The following is a 23,362-nucleotide window of genomic DNA, read 5'->3' on the forward strand; positions in this document are numbered from 1 at the left end:
AAAAGAGTATAACCCTCGAGGTTCACGTGTATATCAAACCTGAATTCCGATTGGCTCCCACGGAAAGCGCGCGTTGTCATGGTGACGCCGCACGAGGGCACCGCAGTTCTGTGAAAACAAAAATGGAGCCATGATAAATTGATAAACCGATTTAAATTTTACCATGTAAAACGTTGATTTTTCAATGTGTGCATGGCGGCATAAGCCATGAAAACATGTTAAGTGATAAAATAACATTGTTTAGAATCATAGGCTCAGAATTACTTGAATATTCACAAAGAGATGAGACAATACTTTTATAAAATAAAACAAATCCTTATTAATAATTACATTATCAAATAATGAACATTAGAAACGGAATTATGTTAAAAAAGTAATTTAATTAATAAATATTTGAAGCGCACGTATTAAGGTTTTGAAACGTGTCTAATTTTCTTTTAGAGGTCTCATACAATAGATTTACATGCATCCAAAGTCAAAAAACACTTTAATGTGCTCATAATTTAAACTGCAGCAGTACTTTTCCCCCCAGTGTCACAAACGACTCGTTAAATGGTCCTTTCTAAAGGATTCATTCTAAACTCCCCCTTTCAAAGAGCATACTTTACTCTGATTGGTTAGATGTCCCAGTCTGTGGTTGGTGATTGGTCTACCGCTGTCGGCGAGCAGCAAATGAAGACCAGAGGCTGGGTTTTTTGTTTGTTACAAACCTATGCAGGTTAGTACAGGAAGTAAGTTCAGAATCGTTTCATTCTTTTCGGAGTCAATAACTCAATTTGTCCTTCACTTTGATTTTTGAAACTTTGCAGATGTTTTTACATTCACAAACAGCTCTATAACACACTACATGAAAGGTAATATTTGAAAAGACATAATAGGTGCACTTTAAATGGACTTAAATAATATAAAATCATAAACATTTAAAAATAAAAAATCTTACTAAGGAAATCAGTGTTAAATATGCTATTTACTTTTGATACCTAAAAATATCATTTTTAAATATAAAATAAAAGCTGTAGTAAAAAGAAAGAATGAAAGAATAAGGAAAAGGAAAGGAAGGAAGGAAGGAAGGAAGAATGAAAAAGGAAGTGAGGAAAAATAGAAAGAAAGAAAGAAAGAAAGAAAGAAAGAAAGAAAGAGCCAAATGTCCCCACAAGGTCAAAGCTGTCAGGTTCCTATCGTTGTGGGGATATTTGGTCCTCACCAAGATATAAAAGCATGTACACACACACTCACACTCTCTCTCTCACACACACACACACACACACACACACACCGACAGTCGAGCTGCATTATCGTCTGCTGCTGCTATTGGTTGCTTGGACCCGCGCCCTGCTCCACTAGTCTCTCCGTCACAGTTTTCCCCTCAATATTTTATATATATATATTATATTTACTTTCCTCCATCCCTCTGTCTCCATGGCTACACTGGACGACGCGGAGGAGCGCGTGCCGCAGCGGGGCCGATCTCAGAGCGACCCGAGCGTCCTGACAGAAGCTCGCGCCGAGCTCGCACACCGCGCAGGTGAGAGAAGACTTTGATGATGATGATGATGATGATGCGTTGGTGCCTGTATCTCAGTCCGTCTCTCTGTTCATTTGTACCTGATAATCACGGACAGACCTGTTATTGAGATGACGTGGATTAGAATATGAGGGGTGCATTTACTATTCCTCACATCCTGTATTTAGGGAGTTGTTTGTTTGTTTGTTTGCAGGATGCGTGCACGGTGCATGCGACTGGTAACAAAAATCAATATCGTGTTGTCTAGGAGCTGTGTCGGTTTCGGATGCTAGAAATGTCATTGTATGGAAGGGTTAAATCGTGGAGAGGGGAGCAGCTCCGAGGAACCGAGCTGAGCTCTGCTACTGTAATGTGATTAAAAATTTAAAATGACAGTCTGTTTGGGATTGAATTTGGATTTCCCATAAACTGAGAACAACACTGATGAATTTATGATATTTATTATATTATGTTTACTTTAAATCTGTATCTTTCAGTTGGACATGTGGGTATAAAAAAAATTAAGATTAAAATTAATATTCGGAGCATAATTACCTTTCAGAGTAAAGCTTTACAGATATACTACATGCACTGGGAGTATAAACAACAGGCAAATGATATGATACAATTTCACTCCTTAAGGTTTCAACATTTGGTGAATCCAATATGATACCATACGCTAAAATAAGATAAAATGCGATTCAGTAGCCTTAGATAAAATACAGTTAGATAAAATGCGATTCAGTAGCCTTAGATAAAATACAGTTAGATAAAATGCGATTCAGTAGCCTTAGATAAAATACAGTTAGATAAAATGTGATTCAGGGTATAGTGGTGTAAAAGTACAAAACGTGTGATCACCCTAGCGACAAAGAATAGTACCATTTAGTACCCATATTTCTGAGCGTGTAGCATGGCATAATTATTTGATACTGAAGATACTTAGGAAATTAGTATTTTTAGGGTGAGGGAGAGTGCATGCGGTAATGTTGCTATTCCTTTATAGTACGTTTATTATTATATGAAGTTCCCAACTTTGGTATCATGGAAATGTGTGTCCAGATCTTTTTACTATTCCTGTTTATCATTTGGCATAAAATGATATAGATATATAACAAATAGATTTTGATTGGATAAGGTACATGCTAGAGTGTAGTGCTTTTAAATGTAGGAAATAGCGAGCAGGAAATGACTGAAAGGACCTTTTTTTGCAAGCTGTTTATCCGGGGCAGGGTTGGATCTGGAGCCTATTCCCGGACGGGAATACACCGTGCATGCGCGCACACACACACACACACACACACACACACACAATTCGTGTAGCCAATCCACCTACTGGCATGTTTTTGGGAGGTGGGAGGAAACCAGTGAACCCTGAAGAAACCCACAGACACAGGGAAATGCTACCCGCTGCTGTCCACTGTGGAAATATCCATCCATCCATCTTCAACCGCTTACTCCTTCTTCAGGGTCATGGGGGAACCTGGAGCCAATCCCAGGGCGCATCAGGCACACCCCGGACAGGGTGCCAGTCCATCGCAGGGCACAATCACACACACACTCACACATTACAGACAATTTTTTTTTAAACACGCCAATCAGCCTACTATGCATGTCTTTGGACTGGGGGAAGAAACCGGAGTACTCGGAGGAAACCCCTGCAGCACGGGGAGAACATGCAAACTCCGCACACACATGGCCCTGGCGGGAATCGAACCCTGGAGGTGTGAGGCGAACGTGCTAACCACTAAGCCACCGTGCGCCCTTGTGGAAATATATTTTACTATTTTAAATGTGTGACCCAAGTATTAAAGGGTACTATATGTTTTAAGAATGGATGAGTGATAGAACATTATAAGACCTTACAAGGTCACAATTTCTCTAAAAAGCAGTGTGAAAGTGTATTACATCATCACTGTTTTGATTAAGTGATGAAATGATTAAGTTATATGTACGATATGGTCTTTCATTACGCAAGCATCATCAAGAACTTTCAAATAGAGGTGTAACGGCTGGACGATTTGCATAGACGCAGTGATTTAAAAAAGAATAAACGCAACATTTATAAAATCGATTATTATATATTATAGCTGATTGTAAATGGATTGTTATCAATTGTATTATAATGTAGTTATAATATTATATTATAAATCATTCATATTTTGAATTGATTGCACAAGGTGATACAGTACTTTTATAATAGTCCTTCTCTACGTCATCATTATTCAAGAATTAATGACAGGCCAATGTCAGATTCCAGAAAAAGTGTGGCTAATAAATAAAAGAGGCTAATAAATCAAATCGTATCATATCATATCATATCAACGGAGGTTCAGTGGTATCGTCAAATATTGGATTGTCACCTTATGAATCGAAAACATATCATATAGTAGCCGATTCAAATATCAAGTAGTTGCCTTAACAATTGAATTGTTTTGTGTGTGTAAATATCAAATTGTTGACTTACAAATTAAAATCATATCATATCAGATTGAGTGGTATCATAAAATATCGAATCGTAGCCTTTACATTCGTACTGTATTGAATCGGATCATAGTGGTAACATTATATATATAATTGTTGACTTACAAATCGAAATCATATGTTAGAAACACTCGTAATGTCAAATATGGGATTGTTGTGTCAAGAATTGTGTCAAGATCGAATAGTATTGTAGCAGATTCAGCGGTATCATAAAATAGCAAATCTTTGGCTTATTAATTGGAACAATATCATATGGTAGCAGATTCAGTGAAATCGTCAAATATCAAATTGTTGCTTTATGATTTAAAATTGCATTGCTACAGATTCAGGTTTATCACTGGCTTATAAATAAAAATGGTAACACTTTATAATAACATTACATGAATAATCACATTCTAATATCTGAATTAATACTTACTTAAATATGAACTAATGTTGAGTTAAGGCATGTAGTAATCACAAACTATTGAAGAGCTAACCTTAACTATGATGTGAGTCTTATGAATTCATGAGTGAATAACGACCACCTTATGTACATGTTCATTAATTAATGTATTAATTAACACCTAAGCAAGTCAAAAATGCACTATAGAAGGAATATGAGTTAAACGTGCGTAATTTAAAATTGTTTATATAATTTGTCATATGCAGCTGTGTATACAAACATCATTGGATGGCAACTGAGATTAAATTATTGGTATTTATTATTAGTGCATCTTTTTATGTTCTATAAGGAGGATCAGTGTAAATTACGAGAATAATCCAGTGCCAGCCAGTGATTTGTGTATTATATTATATAAACAATTTGAAATGATACACACGTTTAATTCATATTCTTTCTTATAAAGCATGTTTGATTTAGTTTACTCCTACGTGGTAATTAATACATTAACTAATGTACATGTGCTTAAGGTGAAGTTTATTCACGCATGAATACGTAAGACTCGCGTCGTAATTATGCTTAGTACTTCATTAGTTTGTGATTTGTGAAAATCATCATGATTTCATACTTAAGTAAGTATTAATTCAGGTAGTAGTGCATGATTATTTATGTACTCTTATTGTAAAGAGTTACCATAAAAATCGTATCGCGTCAGATTCTGCAGTATCGTTAAATATCGAATCATTTTCTAATTAATTTAAATTGGATCGGATTGTGTCACAGCAGATTCAGTGGTATCGTCAAATATTGAATCGTTGCCTGAAAAATTGTATCATGTTTTCTGGAATCCTGATGCTTATACCCATACCGAGTTTTAAAGCCTTAGGGCAGAAATATATCGAAAACATTTTAATCGTATTACATGATATCAGTATTGACATCTCCATGTAGTAATGAATAAATTATACACTACTATTCCATAACTGTACACTTTCTAACTGATATATCCTACCCCCTGCCCAAAGATGAGACTGAGGATTAATGATATGAATGTGTAGTATTTTATGTGAGTGGATTATTAACAGGCTATGCATGTGCCTATAAACTGATGATGTTGTGACGCATCGGGCTTCCCCCTTCTATGACTAATGCACGCTCGGAGGCTGTGTATTTAGAAATGAGCATCTGCGTTGCTATTGCTGTCAGCGCTTATAAGATCTAACGGGTGCTTCACAGAGCATGCATTATATAAAATGGTCATTTCACGGTGATGTTCTGCTTATTTATCTCACCAGGCATAAATTACAGATGTGCACATTCATGTTATGTAAGGAGCGATGCTGTGTCCTTCATGTCCGACATAAATAAATACATGAAACCTAAAACAACACAGATCATTCAGCGCTTGTGGAAGAATTAGGGATTTCCATCCATCTTTGAGGAAAATGTGTTCTATAGTGCACCGATGACTGAAGTCCGTGTGTAATGAGCTGTTGCTATGGTGATGAAAAAGGATGCAGGTGGAATGGACCACCCTTAAGGGACATGCATTTGCCTATACATAGCATTTCAACAAGCACTGGTTTTCCTGCTGTGAAGACAAATTGAGAACACGCTGCATGCTTTGTGGTTGTTTTACAACAAGTACACAACAAGTTTATATGCAATCACACTCACAATAGGTTTCAGGATCAGTTTATTCACTAGTATGTGTAACAGGTACAGGAATTTGTCTCGCCACGTTTGGATGCTACTAACAGACACCAGTTGATGTTAAGGAGATACGGGAGAAACACAAAACAGGATTAATAGAGTACACAATGTGATGTGGTTCACTGTATATAATGTGTATGTTGTGCTGTGTGTTATATTTTGAAGCAGGAATTCGGAGTGCACGATTAATCACAGTTGTAATCAAAATTTGGGCTTTTTTAATGAATGATACCCAACTGAGTAACATTTTTATACCACAGCAGTGTTGAATTCTCGATCCCGAGTGGTCAGAAGGGGTTGATTCATTTTCTCTAACTGCAGTTCCAGCTTCATATCAGTGCACTCGTTCTAATACGTGTTTCTATAGTAACAACTCACACAGAAAACCTCTACATAAACACATTAAAATTGTGTATTCATTGACATGGTGAGGTTTTTCTGTAAGGAGATGTTTATTTAACAGTCCGTACAGGATTTTGTGGAGTTTTCTTTTTTCTGTGTGATTGTTGCGGCCAAAGATGCTTAATTTTGCTGCGGCTTTTTTTTTCTTCAAAATTTGAGATGGAACGTGCTGAGTTTTTTGTGCTTTTTTTTGCAGAAAAGTACTCGAATTGGCGAAATTGCAATTGCACGAAATTGTCTTTCGAAGTGATGTTTGTTGGTAAACGAAACGTTTTAGCAGAACTCATGTTCGACGCACGTGAGTCGAAGAGGGCTTTGGCTAAATGCATGGTGCGACGATGTCACATGGCATGTCTCGACCCAAATCTGTAGAAGATCTTAGAAGCTTGTTTTTGCAATCGCAAAATCGCACAATCCTTGAGGGACTGGTTTAACCTTTATGGAAGGATGTGTCCAGCATCAGCACCTTGTAATAGTCAGAGGTAAAACTGTAACTGTTCTTGTTATTGTATAATATTATTCAAATTGTCCACACAAACCACTGGAAAAATAAATACTTTTTACCAGCAGCATTTTCTCTCAAAAACATGTTCAACATTCAGATATTTAGAATAACAAAAATAGCTTTTACTAAATAAAATCTGTATCGTTAATATTGTGTTATTAATGTCTGTACATGTTTAAGCTCATAGTACAGTATTACACACATCCATGGCTTATTTATATTGATATTTTCCTAATTTTCTTTAATGCTGCCTATAATTCTAGAGTTGCTTGCAAACCATTCAAGTGCAGTTGTTTAGTAGTTCTATATAATAAAACTAGCGTGACGTCATTTTGGATGTAAGAACGTGCGTGCAAATGATGCTCACTGAATTCTTCTGTCATCCACGTACTGCAGTTCTGGAAATTTCATGTGGACGTAGTGATTAAACCGTGTTAAAAGCTCTGTGTTTGTACAGCTGGGGAAATTTTGTGCGGTTTGTACAGCTAATCACTTAACACTACTACAATATTGCAGTTACTGTACATGCATTGATGTCGTGAGCTACACGCTCATTTAAATCTGGGAATATATTGTGCACTGAAACCACTCCGTTTACACGCGGCATGCAGTTTCATAAAGGTTAGCACATACCGACTGTTAAAATCTGCTTGTGCGTGTATTCCTTTATACGTAGGCATGTCAGCATTGGAGCTGCTCAGGTTTATAATGTAATGACCGCTGCAAATGTAAGTAATTCTGTGCCTTTGCAAAAAGGAATGCTGTGCGGTCTTGTATTATGGCTGAAGTCAAATACTTTAAATAGATTGATATATTATATTGATCCCCAAGAGACAATTTAGGAATGAATGAACAAAAAAAAACAACGGCGAATTAATAATAAATACGCCAAACAAAAAAGAGGAAGTCTTTATTGATCATTACGCGATCGTTGCTTTTTCAGTCTTTGAGCACTGGGCCACTAATCAGTTCAAATCCCAGCACCGCCAAGTTGCCGCTATCGGGTTCCTGAGCAAGACCCTTAACTTCAACTGCTCGGTTGTATCTTGTCTAAATTGTAAGTCACTGTGGATAAAACCATCAGTCAGAGGAGATCAATGTAAAATATAACGTAAATGTAAAAATATAAATGAGAAGTAAATCGTACTTCGGAAGAACCTGGCTTCCTTTAGGTGGCTTTTCAGCGTTTGCATACTTGAATTAATGGCGTCCAAAGTTGGCAGCATATCGAAAATGACATCATATAAATATCCTTCACAAATATACATAGGCTTTAATTAAAGCGTCGATAGATTCGTTTAAGCTCATATTTTCTCTTAACGTAAACATCCTTCAGCTCTCTGTTTTCGACCATCTATCAGACTGACGTTTGTTGTGTTGTTTTTGGTTTTGTTGCATTTTTTGATATTGCTGTATTGTATTGCTTTTGGTTTTTAGGTCAGGTTTTTAGATTTATTGTTGAGTTTTTTGGTTTTGTTGTGGTGTTTTTGTTTGGTGGTTGTTTTTTGGCTTTGTTGTTGAGTTGTTGATTTTGTTGTTGGACTTTATGATTATGCTGTTGCATGCTCACATTCGTCGATGCGTTTTTGGTTTTGTTGTGTTTTCTGATTTTGCTGTTGCATGTTCAGATTTGTTGTAGCGTTTTTCATTGGTTTGTAGCGTTTTTCATTATGCTCTGCTTCAGTATGTCATAGTACATGTTGGCATTCATGGTTCCCTCAATGAACAGTAGCTCCCCAATGCCGGCAGCACTCATGCAGCCTCAGACCATGACACTCCCACCACCATGCTTGACTGTAGGCTAGACACACTTGTCTTTGTTCTCCTCACCTGTTTGCCACCACACACGCTTGACACCATCTGAACCAAATAAGTTTATCTTGGTCTCATGAGACCACAGGACATGGTTGCAGTAATCCATGTCCTTAGTCTGCTAGTCTTCAGCAAGCTGTTTGCGGGCTTTCTTGTGCATCATCTTTAGAAGAGGCTTCCTTCTGGGACAACAGCCATGCAGACCAATTTGATGTAGTGTGCGGCGTATGGTCTGAGCACTGACAGGCTGACCCCCAACCCCTTCAACCTCTGCAGCAATACTGGCAGCACTCATACATTTATTTCCCAAAGACAACCTCTGGATATGACGCTGAGCATGTGCACTCAATTTCTTTGGTCGACCATGGCAAGGCCTGTTCTGAGTTGAACCTGTCCGGTTAAACCGCTGTATGGTCTTGGCCACCATGCTGCAGCTCAGTGTCAGGGTCTTGGCAATCTTCTTATAGCCTAAGCCATCTTTATATAGAGCAACAATTCTTTTTTTCAGATCCTCAGAGAGTTCTTTGCCATGAGGTGCCATGTTGAACTTCCAGTGACCAGTATGAGGGAGTGTGAGAGCGATGACACCAAATTTAACACACCTGCTCCCCATTCACACCTGAGACCTTGTAACACTAACAAGTCACATGACACCGGAGAGGGAAAATGGCTAATTGGGCCCAATTTGGACATTTTCACTTAGGGGAGTGCTCACTTTTGTTGCCAGCGGTTTAGACATTAATGGCTGTGTGTTGAGTTATTTTGAGGGGACAGCAAGTTTACACTGTTACACAAGCTGTACACTCACTACTTTACATCGTAGCAAAGTGTCATTTCTTCAGTGTTGTCACATGAAAAGATATAATCAAATCTTTACAAAAATGTAAGGGGTGTACTCACTTTTGTGAGATACTGTAGATGCTTTTAAAACAGGGAAACCGTTTTATATCTTTCTGCACCATTTTTCCTGTTTACCGCTCAACACAACATAAGGAGATCTGATGTGTGCTGGCCCTCTGCTCCAAATGAAACCTTTCATCCCTGCAGCGCACACACTACGGCTTTGATCTCGCCTCTTCAACATGCACTTGAGGGCCAGAGCGGAAGCCCTCGTTCTCAAAAGCAGGGGAAGCAGACAGACGATCGAAGAAGGAGTGGGAGAGAGGGATGGAGGGTGGGCTCGTAAAGCTCAGGCTCACTGATGTCATATCTTGAGCGTCACTTGAAAGCATACATGGACCTCAGTGAGCATTGTATGTGAATCGCAGTCTGCTCAGAGCGAATATGTTGTCAGATTATGAGAGAAAGAACATAGATTTAATGGACCTTATGGCGAATTATACATTGAAGTACAAATGTTTGTGTACCCTTAGCACAAAATGAAGAAAACAAAGAAATGTAACAGCAACAGGAAGTTTAGTGTGTTATGATCAGTGTTGGGTAAGTTAATAAAAAAAATAATAATCCACTACGGATTACTAATTACTACTTTAAAACTGTAATTGGATTACATTATTGATTACTGCATGTAAAAATTAATCAGATTACTAATTACTTTACTTTCATATTACTTTCAAAACCTATCAAACCTATCAAAAATAGTTCTTTCAGTAATTTAAGCGCGTGTTAATGTATGACATGATCAGAAACAGTGTTGTCACTGTTTGTAGGACTACCAGACCGATTATGTATAAAACTTTTATAACTAGGCTAGTTTGGTGTCGCTAGCCAAGGGGAGGCACAGCTATCACTGTATGGGTTTAGCTGCTACAGAGCCATGCAAAGTACATTATTTTTCCTTCCGCTCTGCTCATATCATGTTCATGTAAACTGGAATGCGTATAGACATTTACACACCTTGTTTTCCTGCTCAGCATCAGAGGATGTTACTGTTTCAGTTTCAGCCCATTTACTGGTTTCAAAAATCAACTTGTTTCCTCACACGAACTGACTGAGAGCTAGTGTTTGGCAGATTTAAGAGCTGTCCGCCAATAAGACGTGAGTGTTTCCACGTATTTTCCTTTAAACCCTGTCTGATTGGTCTTGCCTCTGTTCACAGAAGATATAAATTTATTATAGACGCTCTTCTTTTACCGACGTTCAGTTACGTAGTGAGGAACCGCTCCAAGTGGAGAATTATTCGGGGCTAAAGAAAAAATCTTCGGGGCAAAACGTGATTTATTTTAAAATACATTTTACTTAGTATTGTTTTCTTAACAATACATTTGTAATGCAAGTAGTGTAATTTTATTGCCATCAGTGACTGTAATCAAATTAAATAAATTTTAAATGTAATGTGTTACAGTACTGCTTCACCAAAAAAAGTCATTAGATTACATAGATAACATTGTAAGCTAAGAAGCGAGCTAGCTGGTTTAGGTGGGTTTTGGTTTTTCTTTCCATCTGTCTAGTGTATTTTTTATTATTTTTTTTATCTCTGCAGAGATAAGATGAATTTTTTTGTTATTCTACTTGCGATATGAGTTTTAGAACACTTCCAAACCAATGTAATGGCATATGAAACAGCAGCAGCAGCAGCAGCAGCAACAACAACAACAACACCACCAAAAACCCTTGCTAGCTAGAGGAACTAGCTATAGCATTTCACTGAGGCAATATGTATTTAAATGTAGCCAAACCCCCAACTCCCAGCCTCTGTATTTTGTGTATTTTGTACACATCATCTTTCCTGAAATCTATCACAATTAGACATTTCGTTTTACCATTGAGCAACACGGTAATATTTTGTTAGTTTATGTTTTAGAACCTAAATGACATCAGCAAATCTGTATGACATCACTGAAGAACTGAATTCATTTTGATACAGTTTTTCAAAAACAAAAAAAGCTTTTCCTTACTTTCATTTTGCATTAGCATTATAGCTTCAGCGCGAAACTAGCACGCAAACATTTGATATCAAACATATCTAGATTTGGTGTAGATAAAAAAAAAATGTGTGAATGTGATTTTTTGTTTTGTTTTGCCAAACTATAAACCTTCCTTTGAGCACAGCAATGCTGGAACTGCATCTACTGTAGATCAGTGTAAAAGGGATCGTGCTCAATGTTCCAGGGCTTCTTCACTCGGATTAACCAGTTTCCCATTTTCCATTTAATCCGACTGGAAATTGGAATACACATCAAAGACACCCGTACATTTCTGCATGGCCAGGAATCCATTGTTCTCTGCTTTATAATTCATATCATAACCTGCGCTGGCTAATTTTAGTTTATCTAATAGCTAGTGTTCGTGATTTATTCATCAGTCTACTATATTTATCCATTGTGTGAATATTCAGTGGTGATTAATTGGTAATATTCTGAGAAGAGCACGTGGTAAGATGAATAGGACTGGATGGAAAAATCTAAATTTGGCTTCTATATAATCTCTTACAACACACACACACAAATCACTCTTATTATTCAAGTCTGAGTCAGGTCAAGTCTGAGTCAAGTCTGATGAAAAAATGAGCAATGGTTAATCTAGTAAATCTATAACACATTGTAGCATGTGGTAGAGATGGGCAAGTGCATAAAATCAGCATGTTGCTTATTTGAGTGAATCCAACAAGAAGTTCATTGGCAGTGTCAGAAAACAGTGTCAGAGAACTATACTAATCCATGAAGAGCAAATAAAATTGAGCGAGAAACCAGGAAGTCATATGAGAAACTGGGGACATGGGAACAAAGCTCAGAAATGCAGCCTTACAAGGAAGAAGACTTTGCAATGGGATAAAAGTACATGGTGGTATATAAAGACAAACTAACCAAGGGCTTAACTCAGAACAGGTGCACACATTAGGTAACAGACCAATAACAGGACAAGGGTGGAGACAGGACCAAAACAAAGACATATGGTAATGTAAACAAATTGGATATGAAAACAAAACAGGAGAGCAGCATTCGTTTAATCTAAAATTAGTGCAATGAATTTGTTTTCTGAAAATCCCTGGCTGCAAAATTATTGCCACCCCTATAAAGAATAACCGATGTATCCTCCTCTGGAGAGAATTACAACACTGAGCACCATCTCATTTGTTCAATTCAATTACATTTGATTTATATAGCGCTTGTAATAATAGACACTGACGCAAAGCAGCTTTATACAGTATAATTATGCTGTATACCGTACTTCTATTGTATTTTCTCATTTGTCTGAGTTGCAGAACGTGTTGCAGATTTTGTCAGAATATTGCTCTGAATATTGATGCGTCATGTATCTTAATGTTCTTTCTACCCTCTGTGCAATTTGGCAGCCATGAGGAGGTTTCTCCAATCGAATCGAGAGCCTGAACACTAACACTATGATGTCAGGACGACATCAGCAGAAAACTCTAGGTCTTGTCATTGCTGATTGCCTCTAAAGCCCGAACAGATGTGCATCACTGTCTTGGCTGCATCGCCGAGAAGTCTGTATGAGGCCCAGCTAGTTAAAAACAGGCCATTAGTACGGCATCTCATGGTCTGTTTTGTGGTTTTCAATAGACTTTAAGGTGAAAATACAACAGGAGTAATAAAAATGGGAAATCTGTATCTAAATTGCACTGAGAGATTAATTTAAGCAATTCAGCTGTGATTGTTTCAAGGCAGATACAGATAGGTATAATATTAAAGTACCTTGTAATAAAAAAATATATGGCTTCTAATTTTATTCCAGGGTCCTACATGTTAGTCTTACAATCAGGTATATGGCAGGGTTTATAAAGAACGATCTCATCTGTCTCATCTGAGGACTATCAAAAAAAAAAAAGAACTTTGCTATAAAAAACTACTCTGCTGGGCCACCTGCCGGTCTGGTCTCCTGACAGCTAAAGATGGGGGTTAAAAGAGGGGAAACTCTGCCAAATGTACCCGTCAGCAATGAAAAATGTCCTCACAGGCCCAAGAACATGACAAAGCTCATCTTTTTTAGTAACAGGATACAGCAACACAATGTACTCCACACTCAAACCCCTTCAACATCTCGCTTATTGTTCACTTTTTAGTTTATAAATCGTATTATAAACTATTTAGTAAATGCAGTCATACTAATAAGACAAGGTGTGTGGTTATGGTTGATGGCCAGTAGGAGTTTAAGCTAGTAAACACATTGCCTTTTATGGAAAAGAGGAAGTAAACTAATCAAGTGACCCACGCAGAGAACATGAAGGCCGTCTGGAACAGGGTCGCATGCAGTGTTGTTGTTGTTCTTGTCATGAAATGACGAGATCTTTTCGTCGGGTAGCAGTGGTTATGCAGGGAGTATGTGTGTGTGTGTGTGTGTGTGTGTGTGTGTGTGTGTGTGTGTGTGTGTGTGTGCCACATTTAGTCCTGACCAAGGTCATTTCTGCTCCCCACCAGACTGCCTGTCCTTTTGTCCTTTTTTTAATGCAACACCTAAATAAAGATTTCATCTGGTTCAGAGTATGTTGAAAATCCTGATAACGTGAGCAGACTGATCCCACAGGGCTGACCATCTCATAGAACCAAGTGCAAAAATATGCATATCCCTAGGATGCAGTTAAGAATTGAAAGATAAAAAAGTATTTGCCCCCACCATGATTTCTTCTGTTTTTGTGTATATCTCATACTACAACCCCAATTCTGAAAAAGTTGGGACAGTATGGAAAATGTGAATAAAAACAAAGAGGAGTGATTTGTAAAGGTACTTTGACTTTGACTAAAAAAAACAACGTATAAAGACAAGGTATTTGATGTTTTACCTAATCAACAGTATAGTTTTTTTGAATAGAAATGTTTATTTTGAAATTGATGCCTGCAACATGTTCCAAAAAAGTTGGGACAGGGGCGATTTAGGACTAATAGCGATGTGAGAAGTTGAAATAAGTAGGTGATGTGACACAGGTGAAGCAATCGTCTAATCATAGTATATAAGGAGCCTCCAAAAAAGGCCTAGTCCTTCGAGATTAAGGATGGGTCGAGGCTCGTCGATCTGCCAACAGGTGCGTCAGAGCATAATCCAACACTTTGAGAACAACATTCCCCAAAGACAAATCGGTAGGATTTTGGGAATTTCACTTTCTACAGTGCACAATATAATTAAAAGATTCAAGGAATCTGATCAAATCACGGTGCGTAAAGGATGAGGCCCAAAACCACTTCTGAATGCACGTGATCTCCGATCCCTCAGACGTCAATGTCTTAAAAACCATCATGAGACTGTAATGGATATCCTGACAGGCTCGGGAATACTTTGGTAAACCTTTTCATTTGACACCATTCGCCGCTGCATTCACAGATGCAAGTTAAGACTTTACTATGCAAAGCAGAAGCCATACCTCAACACTGTCCAGAAGCTCCACCAACATCTCTGGGCTCTAGGATTATTAATGAACGGTCTGGCGTACTTTATATCCATTTATAGTTCCATTGAATGTTAAGGATTGTCTGTGAATTGTTGTTCCCTCACCAGCCTCTCTTTCTTCTTGCTCTTGAAGTTACTATGACAAAAAACACAGCTTGTCATGTCACAGAGAAAGAACACAAACAGGTATCGGGTAACAAAAAATTGTGCATCTCTCTTTCTCAATGTGATATAATATTCTCTAATATCTTGTAGGTGCTCTCTTTGCCTTTATAACTACCATTAAACTTCAACCAAAGTGGTCACAGTAAAACTTTTGCGTCTTTTAAAAAACATTTTCTGTTGACTTTTGCTTTGTATTTTAAATTGTTGTCTTGTAACAGAATAGAAAATTGACATATCTTTTTGACATTGTCTAATTCATTCTCTGGTACATTTTCGTTTTTTCACCCTGAAAGCACTGGGGAGTATGGGTATGGGTGCTGGTTGGGGCTGCAAACTTTTGCACTAGGTTGTACTGTATAAAGTAGTGCTAACTCAAAAGGTTGTGGTAATGACTAGAAATTGACCTATATCCCATCAAATCATTAAAAAAAATGCAAAAAATCTTTTCGTTTGGCACACTGGTTCTTCAGGAAGGCCCGTTACCACTAAGTCAGTGTGTATACCTTTTAGAAAACAATCTAGAACCATTATGGCTTTTTCAGCTTGTCCTTCTGGGATATTCCTTAGAGAATCTTAAAGCAGACTTTTCCTTTTCAGACCTCCAATTTGATCACTTTTAGATAGCAAAGAACCCATAACTTTCCAACAAACCCTTGAAAGAGCTTTATTTAGATTTTTTTTTAAAAAGAAAAAAGAAAAAAACAAAAGCTTGGGATAAAAACAGATGCCAAATGCATAAATGTAAGTAAGCATACCTAAAAAGCTGCTGTCAGCTTAATGTAAAGAATTAACTCAATGTTAGTTGGAATTCAATTATGTGAATCAATAGCGCAAGTTAATTTGGTGCTGCGCAAGCTAAAACAGTCTCCAGTGCTCTAAGTGGTACTGTATATATTGTAGACTACACAGTCTACACAGTCATTTAACATCACCTGGGATTCCTGACAAAAACACAGGTTTAACTGAACCTGATGTGAACGACAGGATATTTAGAATGAATGTCTCACTCCAAATTTTGAGCATGAAATCCAGCATGGCATTTCAGTTTGAGAGTTGAAAGCAAAGAAAGTGACCACAAGGACACGCTGAATATAATCTCACAACTGGGTCAAGGCTGTGAACAAATTCACAAGAGTTACATCATAACGCATTAACCACCGTTTCGTGTAGAACTAATTTCTGGTTGTTGTGGGAAAAATAATCGGGTAAATTTTTGCGTATAGTTTTTAAGTGTTGTTTTATGCTAAGGATTTGACTGCTGTATTTGTTAGTGCTAGGTTAACAATGGCACTTTTCTCTGGAATTGGTGTAGTTTATCATGCTGACAGAGTGTTGCAGAGCTGAATATGCACCCTTGTAGTGGGAGAGCAAGTCCAAGCCTCTCTGTGTCTCTCTCGGTACGATGTGGAGACGTCGCTGATTTATGTAGTGCTCCAGGACCATGGACGGCAGCATCCAACCCAATCCCCCCCCTCCAGAAGAACATTGTCCAAAGAAGATCTAGTTAATTTTAACTTTCACTGACAGAACGGTAGAAAAAGAAGTGTGGCATACATACCTTTCACTTTAAAGAATTGAGAAAAATCAAGTGGGTCGAAAAAAATACTCAGGTTTACTTGAATGCAAGTGGAAGTGGTGAACGTAAAGGCACTTAATTTAGCATCCGAACTGATTAATGACAGTGAGACAACACCTTGATTACTGACAGTGGGACTTCTTCTATCTTTAGCAAATGTGGCTTAGTTATGACAAAGTTAGCTAGAAATATGCAAGCAAACGCACTGATTTGTTGCTGCTGTTAAAATTTGCGTAACCTGTCCAGAAGAAATATAGCTAATTCAACTTCTCCTTCACAGTCAGCAGCTCCAGTATTTACTCCCATTTTATAACTTTTTGCATCATTACACTTGCAAAAGATCATGTTTCTCAACAATAGTATCTTGCGACATTGCTGTTACATGTTCGCGAATCTGAATAGTAAAGATGGCAGCAGAGTGAATGGACCCTGTGTATAACAAGACTGTCGAACCAATGAGTCCAACTTGTATTTTTGTTTTGCCTTATTTCAACATGTTTCATCATGGTCCCCAGACATTAATGCGCTATTTGTAATTAAGTACTCTAAAATATTGAGTAGGATCAGAAAAGCCATGGGAGCGAAATTGACCAGACTCTCTGGGTGGGAGGGATGACATGCTTTCTCTCTCTCTCTCTCTCTCCCCTGTCAATGACAGGGACACTAGCCAATTGTGGGCGTCTGTATGTTGTTGTATTTGGAAGGCATATAGCATATTCCTCTAAGTGGGTTACGCTGACCTGTGACCCAGCATGAGCAATAGTTTGAAAAGATGTTCATGTTTGGCTTTATGTGTTTCAGAGGAAGCATGTGTTAGTCTTGACTCTCCTCAGTTGGTAGTTGGTGTATGATATGGGAGAGCTGGCTGGTGGGTGGGAAGTGGTAGGTGGCCAAATTGGGGAGAAAAGGAAAAGACAGGGGAAAAAAAGACAAGAATATTCTTAATCACATTAGTTTGGAGACACATAATCTTCTGCTGATAGATGTAATTACTTTAGGTGTAATTTGGCCACAGTTTAGGATGGTTTATAGTCATATAGTTTTAAATGGTGACTGGACTGGAAACAATCCTTATTTACACACAAATAAATAACAATAACGTGAAATAATAGCTTTATTTAGTATATTTCTTTAAACCTGTGATCATTCTAATAGGTGCCCTAACTAGACACGAATTCTAGACTTTGGGACACAAAACAGAAATTAGCTTCTGCCATCGACTAATTGGGTTAAGTGACAGAAACATGGAGACTGCAGTCTATGGGTCAGTGCTATTCGATGCCAGGAGAAAGCCACTCGGAGGGAAAACGCTGAGCAGCTTGCAAAGTCTGAGCGATGAGAATATGTATTGGAATTGTCACTCAAAGCTGCGTGTCTGTATACTGTACATTATCTTGATGTTAGCTTGAATGCAAATGTCCTTAAATAGGATAGAAGAGTACCATTCTGCAGTACATGCGCTAATGTGACGCAAAACCTGTTCCTACTAGTCTATAAATATATGAATAGTGTAGAGGTGGTCATTAAGTTACTAATGATAGAATTCTCTTCCGTCACAGAGTTCAGTGGCACAGGGCTCCATATGGTGAACTGATTTTTCTCATGTTGTGCATCATATTTTTGCCTTAGGCACAGACTGGGCCATCATGCCTTATTTACGGATTATGCAATTTTGCCACTTATATGGCTTATATATAAACACACCTTTTCCACACTAGATGTTCTCCTCTTGTCCACCCATGTGCACATGATCCCAGAATATATTCCCCATGAATGTTTTATGCTCTGACCTAAATGCTTGCAGAGCTGAAAAGCAAAACATCCAGCTGTCTTATTTACAATCACATTTATAGGAGGAGAGCTCGGTTTCTTTGGAGGATAAGATATGCCTGATTAAAAAACGATGAATGAATAACTATTGTTGCTATATTTATGTTTGTTTATTATTTTCTGTAGATATGTATTTTTACTTTATTTATTTCTTTATTTATTATATACTTTATTAATTTTTTTATTTTTAACACATCTGATCCTTCATATGGTTCGTTCAGTACTGCAAAATGCAGTGTCCGAGTTGCTAAACGCATTAAAAATAAACACATTATTGTTGCTGTTGTTGTTTTTTATTTTGAATGCTACTTCTTAGATATCCACAGGATTCTCCTCAGACTTATTTTTCCCACAGAGAGTTAGTTGAAACACTAATAGTGTAAAATGGAGGGTGTTTGTTTTAATGATGAAGGAAAGCATCTCTCTTCCTTTCATTCAGCTGTAATTAAACCAAAAGGCTTCCACCCATCACCAGCTGCTGGCAGTGAGAATGAGATCATGAGAAAGAGAGAGAAAGTGAGAGAGAAAAAAACCATGAATTAAGAAAAAAGGAGAGGAGAGCCAGATTTAAACTTACAGCTTTAAGGAAAGAGAGATTCTCAAGGCACTAAGGAGTATATAGTATGCTTGCTGTGCCATTTCATATATATTCAGAGAAATAATATTTATTGTTTAGAGGTATCCAGTTAGCTGCTTGTCTTTTTCTACTCCTGGCTGGCTCGCCAATTAATAGCCCTAATTCTATACACTGCAGAGTTTATGTACTAATATTAGTACATAATAATAGTGTGTGCTCTCCCTAGGGAGAGGCAAGGTTGCCAGATCTCTGTTACAAAAAGGCCAAATCTAAAACTCAAAAAGCTCTTAAAGTCCAACTGCATGACTCTCAATTTAAAAGTAAGATAGAATAGAATACTCTGCAGTATTAAAAACACAGTTTCTGTAAACAGTTTGTAAATAGCTAGTTCATGTTGATTTTTTGATCTAGTGTCATCAGCCAGTGGTCAGTGTTTGGGTTGGTTCTACCTTGGATACTGGGTCATGAAACCTGGGAATTACTACATGGATCAGAGTGAACCTTTTTCTTGAATCCTCTTCTTGTAACCTACTACTCCTGACTGGCTTGCCATTTAAAATATTATCTGCTTCTATAACTATGCAAACCATTGAACAGTGTTGAGGTGAGCCGTTTTCCTATCCTGCAACTGAGATAAATACCACAACACCCTGAAGCACTTCTTCACAAATACAGTTTCCGTAATTCATTATTTCAACAAGGTATTAAATTGGTCTTATATTATTGCTGTAGTAGATAAAGAGCAACTATGAGAATCAATACATTCAGTTGAACCACACACAACATGTTCAACCACACACAACATGGTCATTCACTAAAATCCTAAAATATTCTACAGATATTGTCATAAAATTATGAATTTATGAATAAATTAACCAGTAAACACGCATGTAATATGTTCATACAGTAAAATACCTATCTAATATTGTAAATGGGAACCAGAGGCATGTATGAGAGGAGAGAACTACACATGGCCTTTAGTGCATGTTGACTTTTACAGCATTTGGCAGATGATTATCCAAAGTGACTTACAGAAGTGTTTTGTGGCGTTGAAGAAAAAAATAAGGAAAAAAATATTGTCTAAGAATACCAATAAGCTGAAACCCTATAAGAGCTGAGTTTATTATGGGAATTAGTACAGCTTTGATTTAGTTAACAAGGTTTTTGGTTTTCAGTTAAAGACAGACAGCTGTTTGGATAGCCAGGAAACATTCATTCCAACACCTTGGTACCAGTATACAAAGACCGGGTGCATCTATGCCTTAAGGAATGGAGAGTCAAGTCCTGCGTGTGGCTCAAATGAATTTTACAGATATGCACCAGTGTTTCAAATCTGATGTGGGCAGTTACAGTGGTGGATTGCAGCAGTGGGATGATGTGGCATAAAGCTGCAGTAGTCCAAGCTCAAGATGACAACAGACTGAGTGGACGTTTAAGAACACAGCAATCACACTCAGGTGCGGACCCAAACAACTTGTCCGAGAGGATCTGAGCAAGGTTATCTCGGTACGGTTTCAAACAAACTCTAGCACGATTTGATCCCAAAAAAACCCCAAATACAGGAAGTGAATCAAACATGCCATGTGTTTTGGGGTGCTGATGACGTTTTTTTCTGTAGATGCAAGCTAACAAACTAAGCCAAGGGACAGAGTAGTGGTAATGTGATGTGTTCTGGAGATTTAGACTGATGCACAAAAAGAGAAAATAAACAATACATGCAACACAAAAAATGTTTTAAATGACTCATTTCTATAATTATTATATTATATAATTATCCACTGTATATTGAGCGTGTTTACTTTTTTCTGTCCGTTTTTCTGCCCGATGAATGAATACATATTAACATATGTTTTCAGCCCTACACCCCCCACAACCAACATTATTTGTGCAATGAGAAAATAAACCAAACCAAATAGCAAACAAACGAAAACTTTTATTCGAACTCAGCAACTGGAATAATAGATGTCAAAGTCCCATAAGGGTGTGTTGAGTGTTTCCATGGTAATATATGCGGTGATTTTGGGGTGATTCAGGTATAAGTATAAATTTTTTACAAAAATTAAATATGAATAACTTTTTAATATTCAGGTATAGCTTAATTAATTAAAATATACAAAATGCAAGCAACCAAATAAAAAAGTTAATGCACCACAGAGAAGGCATATAAAACTCACTAACTGTAGCAAATTTAAACTTAACAAAACTTTGTTGACACAAATTTGTTTTAATTTTATATATTTAAACTAAGTTTCAATGAATACGTTTTGACTTGATGTTTCACCTATGTGGAGACTCCTTCCAGAAATGTAGAATGAATAAACACTTCCTTACTTTTTTGTAAGATTGTATGGTTTTTGTTTTTATCTTTTGTTAAAAAACATAAAACATTTTTTTTACTATTGGACTTCGATTATGTAGATCACTGTTCATGTGTATGAGATGTTACTATAGAAACAATAACATATTAGAACAAACACATTAATATAAAGCTGTGATTTGTAGCTTCTCTACCAACATAGCTGCAGTTAAAGAAAATGAAACAACACCTTCGGACCAATCCGAAACGAAAATTCAACATCAGTGTTTTTTTTTTTTAAACATACCTGTTGAGTGTGTGTATTCTAACGTATCACATAAATGCTGGGTACTCACTCTAATGTAAAATAAAGTGTAATACTCTTCCCACAGTTTCATCAAAACAATAAAAATGACCTCAGAATGAAAACGTTTGAATACTTAATATTGATTGTAAGTAAGATTGTTGTTGCAAAGTGGTTATTCAGTTAAACTGTGCACCTAGTGTGCAGGAAAATCAATTGTAAAGCACTTTAAGATGTCTGCGTTCTCCCAGGCTTGTCCACAAGACCCCTGCCTTCTCCCTGATCTGATTAATTTCTCTATATGAGATCATTAAACGGCACAGAGACGATTGCAAGTCTATTGAGAAAGCGATACTGTGGTTATTAACTGTTCTCCTCTTCATCCCGTCCCCAGAGACAAATTCAGTGTTTCAGTTCCTTTCGCTTTGTTAGATTTGATGCCACTTCTGCACTGTCAGTAACATTCACACTGTCCCTCTGGAAAGCTGCCTAAAAAAGCCACAGAGGATCCCGTTTCAAGAGCTGCATCGATTGCTGTCACAATAAACATTCGGTTAATGCGTCCATTGCCCTGAAGAGAAGGCGTGATAAGGGAGCACCAATTACACAGCTATTACATGACGATGTAGAGCTATTGGGGAGAGATGACGCTTGAGCACAAAATATGAGACAAGATATGACCTCTTGAACTTTGACCACACTGTGATATCTCTCTGCTGCTATTTGGGTTAACTCACTGAATCATGTGATGTGCTGATCTCCAGCTGCAGTCTCTGTAGTAAACAAGACAAACAGTGCGAGATATCAAAATCAGCTATTGAGTATCAAACCTGCTAATATGACTGGACTTTTATAACACACCCATCTTTAGTGTCTGGCTAGATGTGTGATGAATGGGAAGCATTATGTGACATGGCTACAAGTTGCTCTCAGTGTGGTATAAAGGAAACACTGTAGACAGTCTGTCTGCAGCCAGGCATTGTGGGAAGAGAAACTAGGCTGTTCTGGTGTTGTGTAGATGCGCTGAAATATTCAGGGTCGGCTAAGAATCGTTTTCTTACCTTGCTTCATTTTTTGGACTGCTCTTGGCATGTCAAGATCCAGTTTTCATTGTGAATTTCAGAGAAATGTGCGAGGTTGTTAGCAGGGGACAGTTGTACCATAATTAACTATTTTATTCAAGTATTAGACAATAGATTTGGCAATGAAGGGCCCATATTCTTTCATATAAATGAACATAAGTTTTGAAAGGTCTAGAATTGTGAAAGATAAATTGAACACCTAAAAACAGTGGTTATAATGTTAGGAATAAAACACTTCAGGATGTGGTGTTATAGGAAAATAGTCAACAATGAGCTGGTTTGATAAAGCTGAGTTACTCTTACCACTCTGAAGCTGATTATTTTTCTACAACGACATGTTTCAAAATGTTTTATTCTACTTATACCACAGCAGTTTGCCACAGATGAAATATTTTTTATTTATTAGTAGCGTGACATCATATTTTTT

General features: G+C 37.4%; 2 protein-coding genes across 4 annotated transcripts in view; one reads left to right on the forward strand and one right to left on the reverse strand.

Annotated features, from left to right (window-relative positions):
• acot8 (acyl-CoA thioesterase 8) overlaps positions 1–1,308 on the reverse strand; it is a 6,539-nt gene extending 5,231 nt beyond the window's left edge. Inside the window, exons 1-2 of the mRNA XM_017450334.3 lie at positions 1,277–1,308; positions 1–108 (exon numbers count right to left, since the gene is read on the reverse strand). The exon at positions 1–108 is cut by the window's left edge and continues 162 nt beyond it. Coding sequence (XP_017305823.2) covers positions 1–108; positions 1,277–1,293 — 125 coding nt within the window. The 5' untranslated portion in view covers positions 1,294–1,308. The remainder of the gene's footprint in view (positions 109–1,276) is intronic.
• A 1-nt stretch (position 1,309) lies between these two features.
• The window catches only part of phactr3b (phosphatase and actin regulator 3b), a 62,152-nt gene continuing 40,099 nt past the window's right edge, over positions 1,310–23,362 (forward strand). The window contains exon 1 of one of the 3 annotated variants that reach the window (XM_053673900.1): positions 1,310–1,525. In XM_053673900.1, the coding sequence (XP_053529875.1) occupies positions 1,420–1,525 (106 nt within the window). In that variant the 5' untranslated portion in view covers positions 1,310–1,419. The remainder of the gene's footprint in view (positions 1,526–23,362) is intronic. The other 2 variants (XM_017450323.3, XM_017450324.3) reach the window with 2 other exon arrangements.

Source organism: Ictalurus punctatus, chromosome 21 (genome assembly GCF_001660625.3).
Source record: "Ictalurus punctatus breed USDA103 chromosome 21, Coco_2.0, whole genome shotgun sequence".
Taxonomy (NCBI): Eukaryota; Metazoa; Chordata; class Actinopteri; order Siluriformes; family Ictaluridae; genus Ictalurus; species Ictalurus punctatus.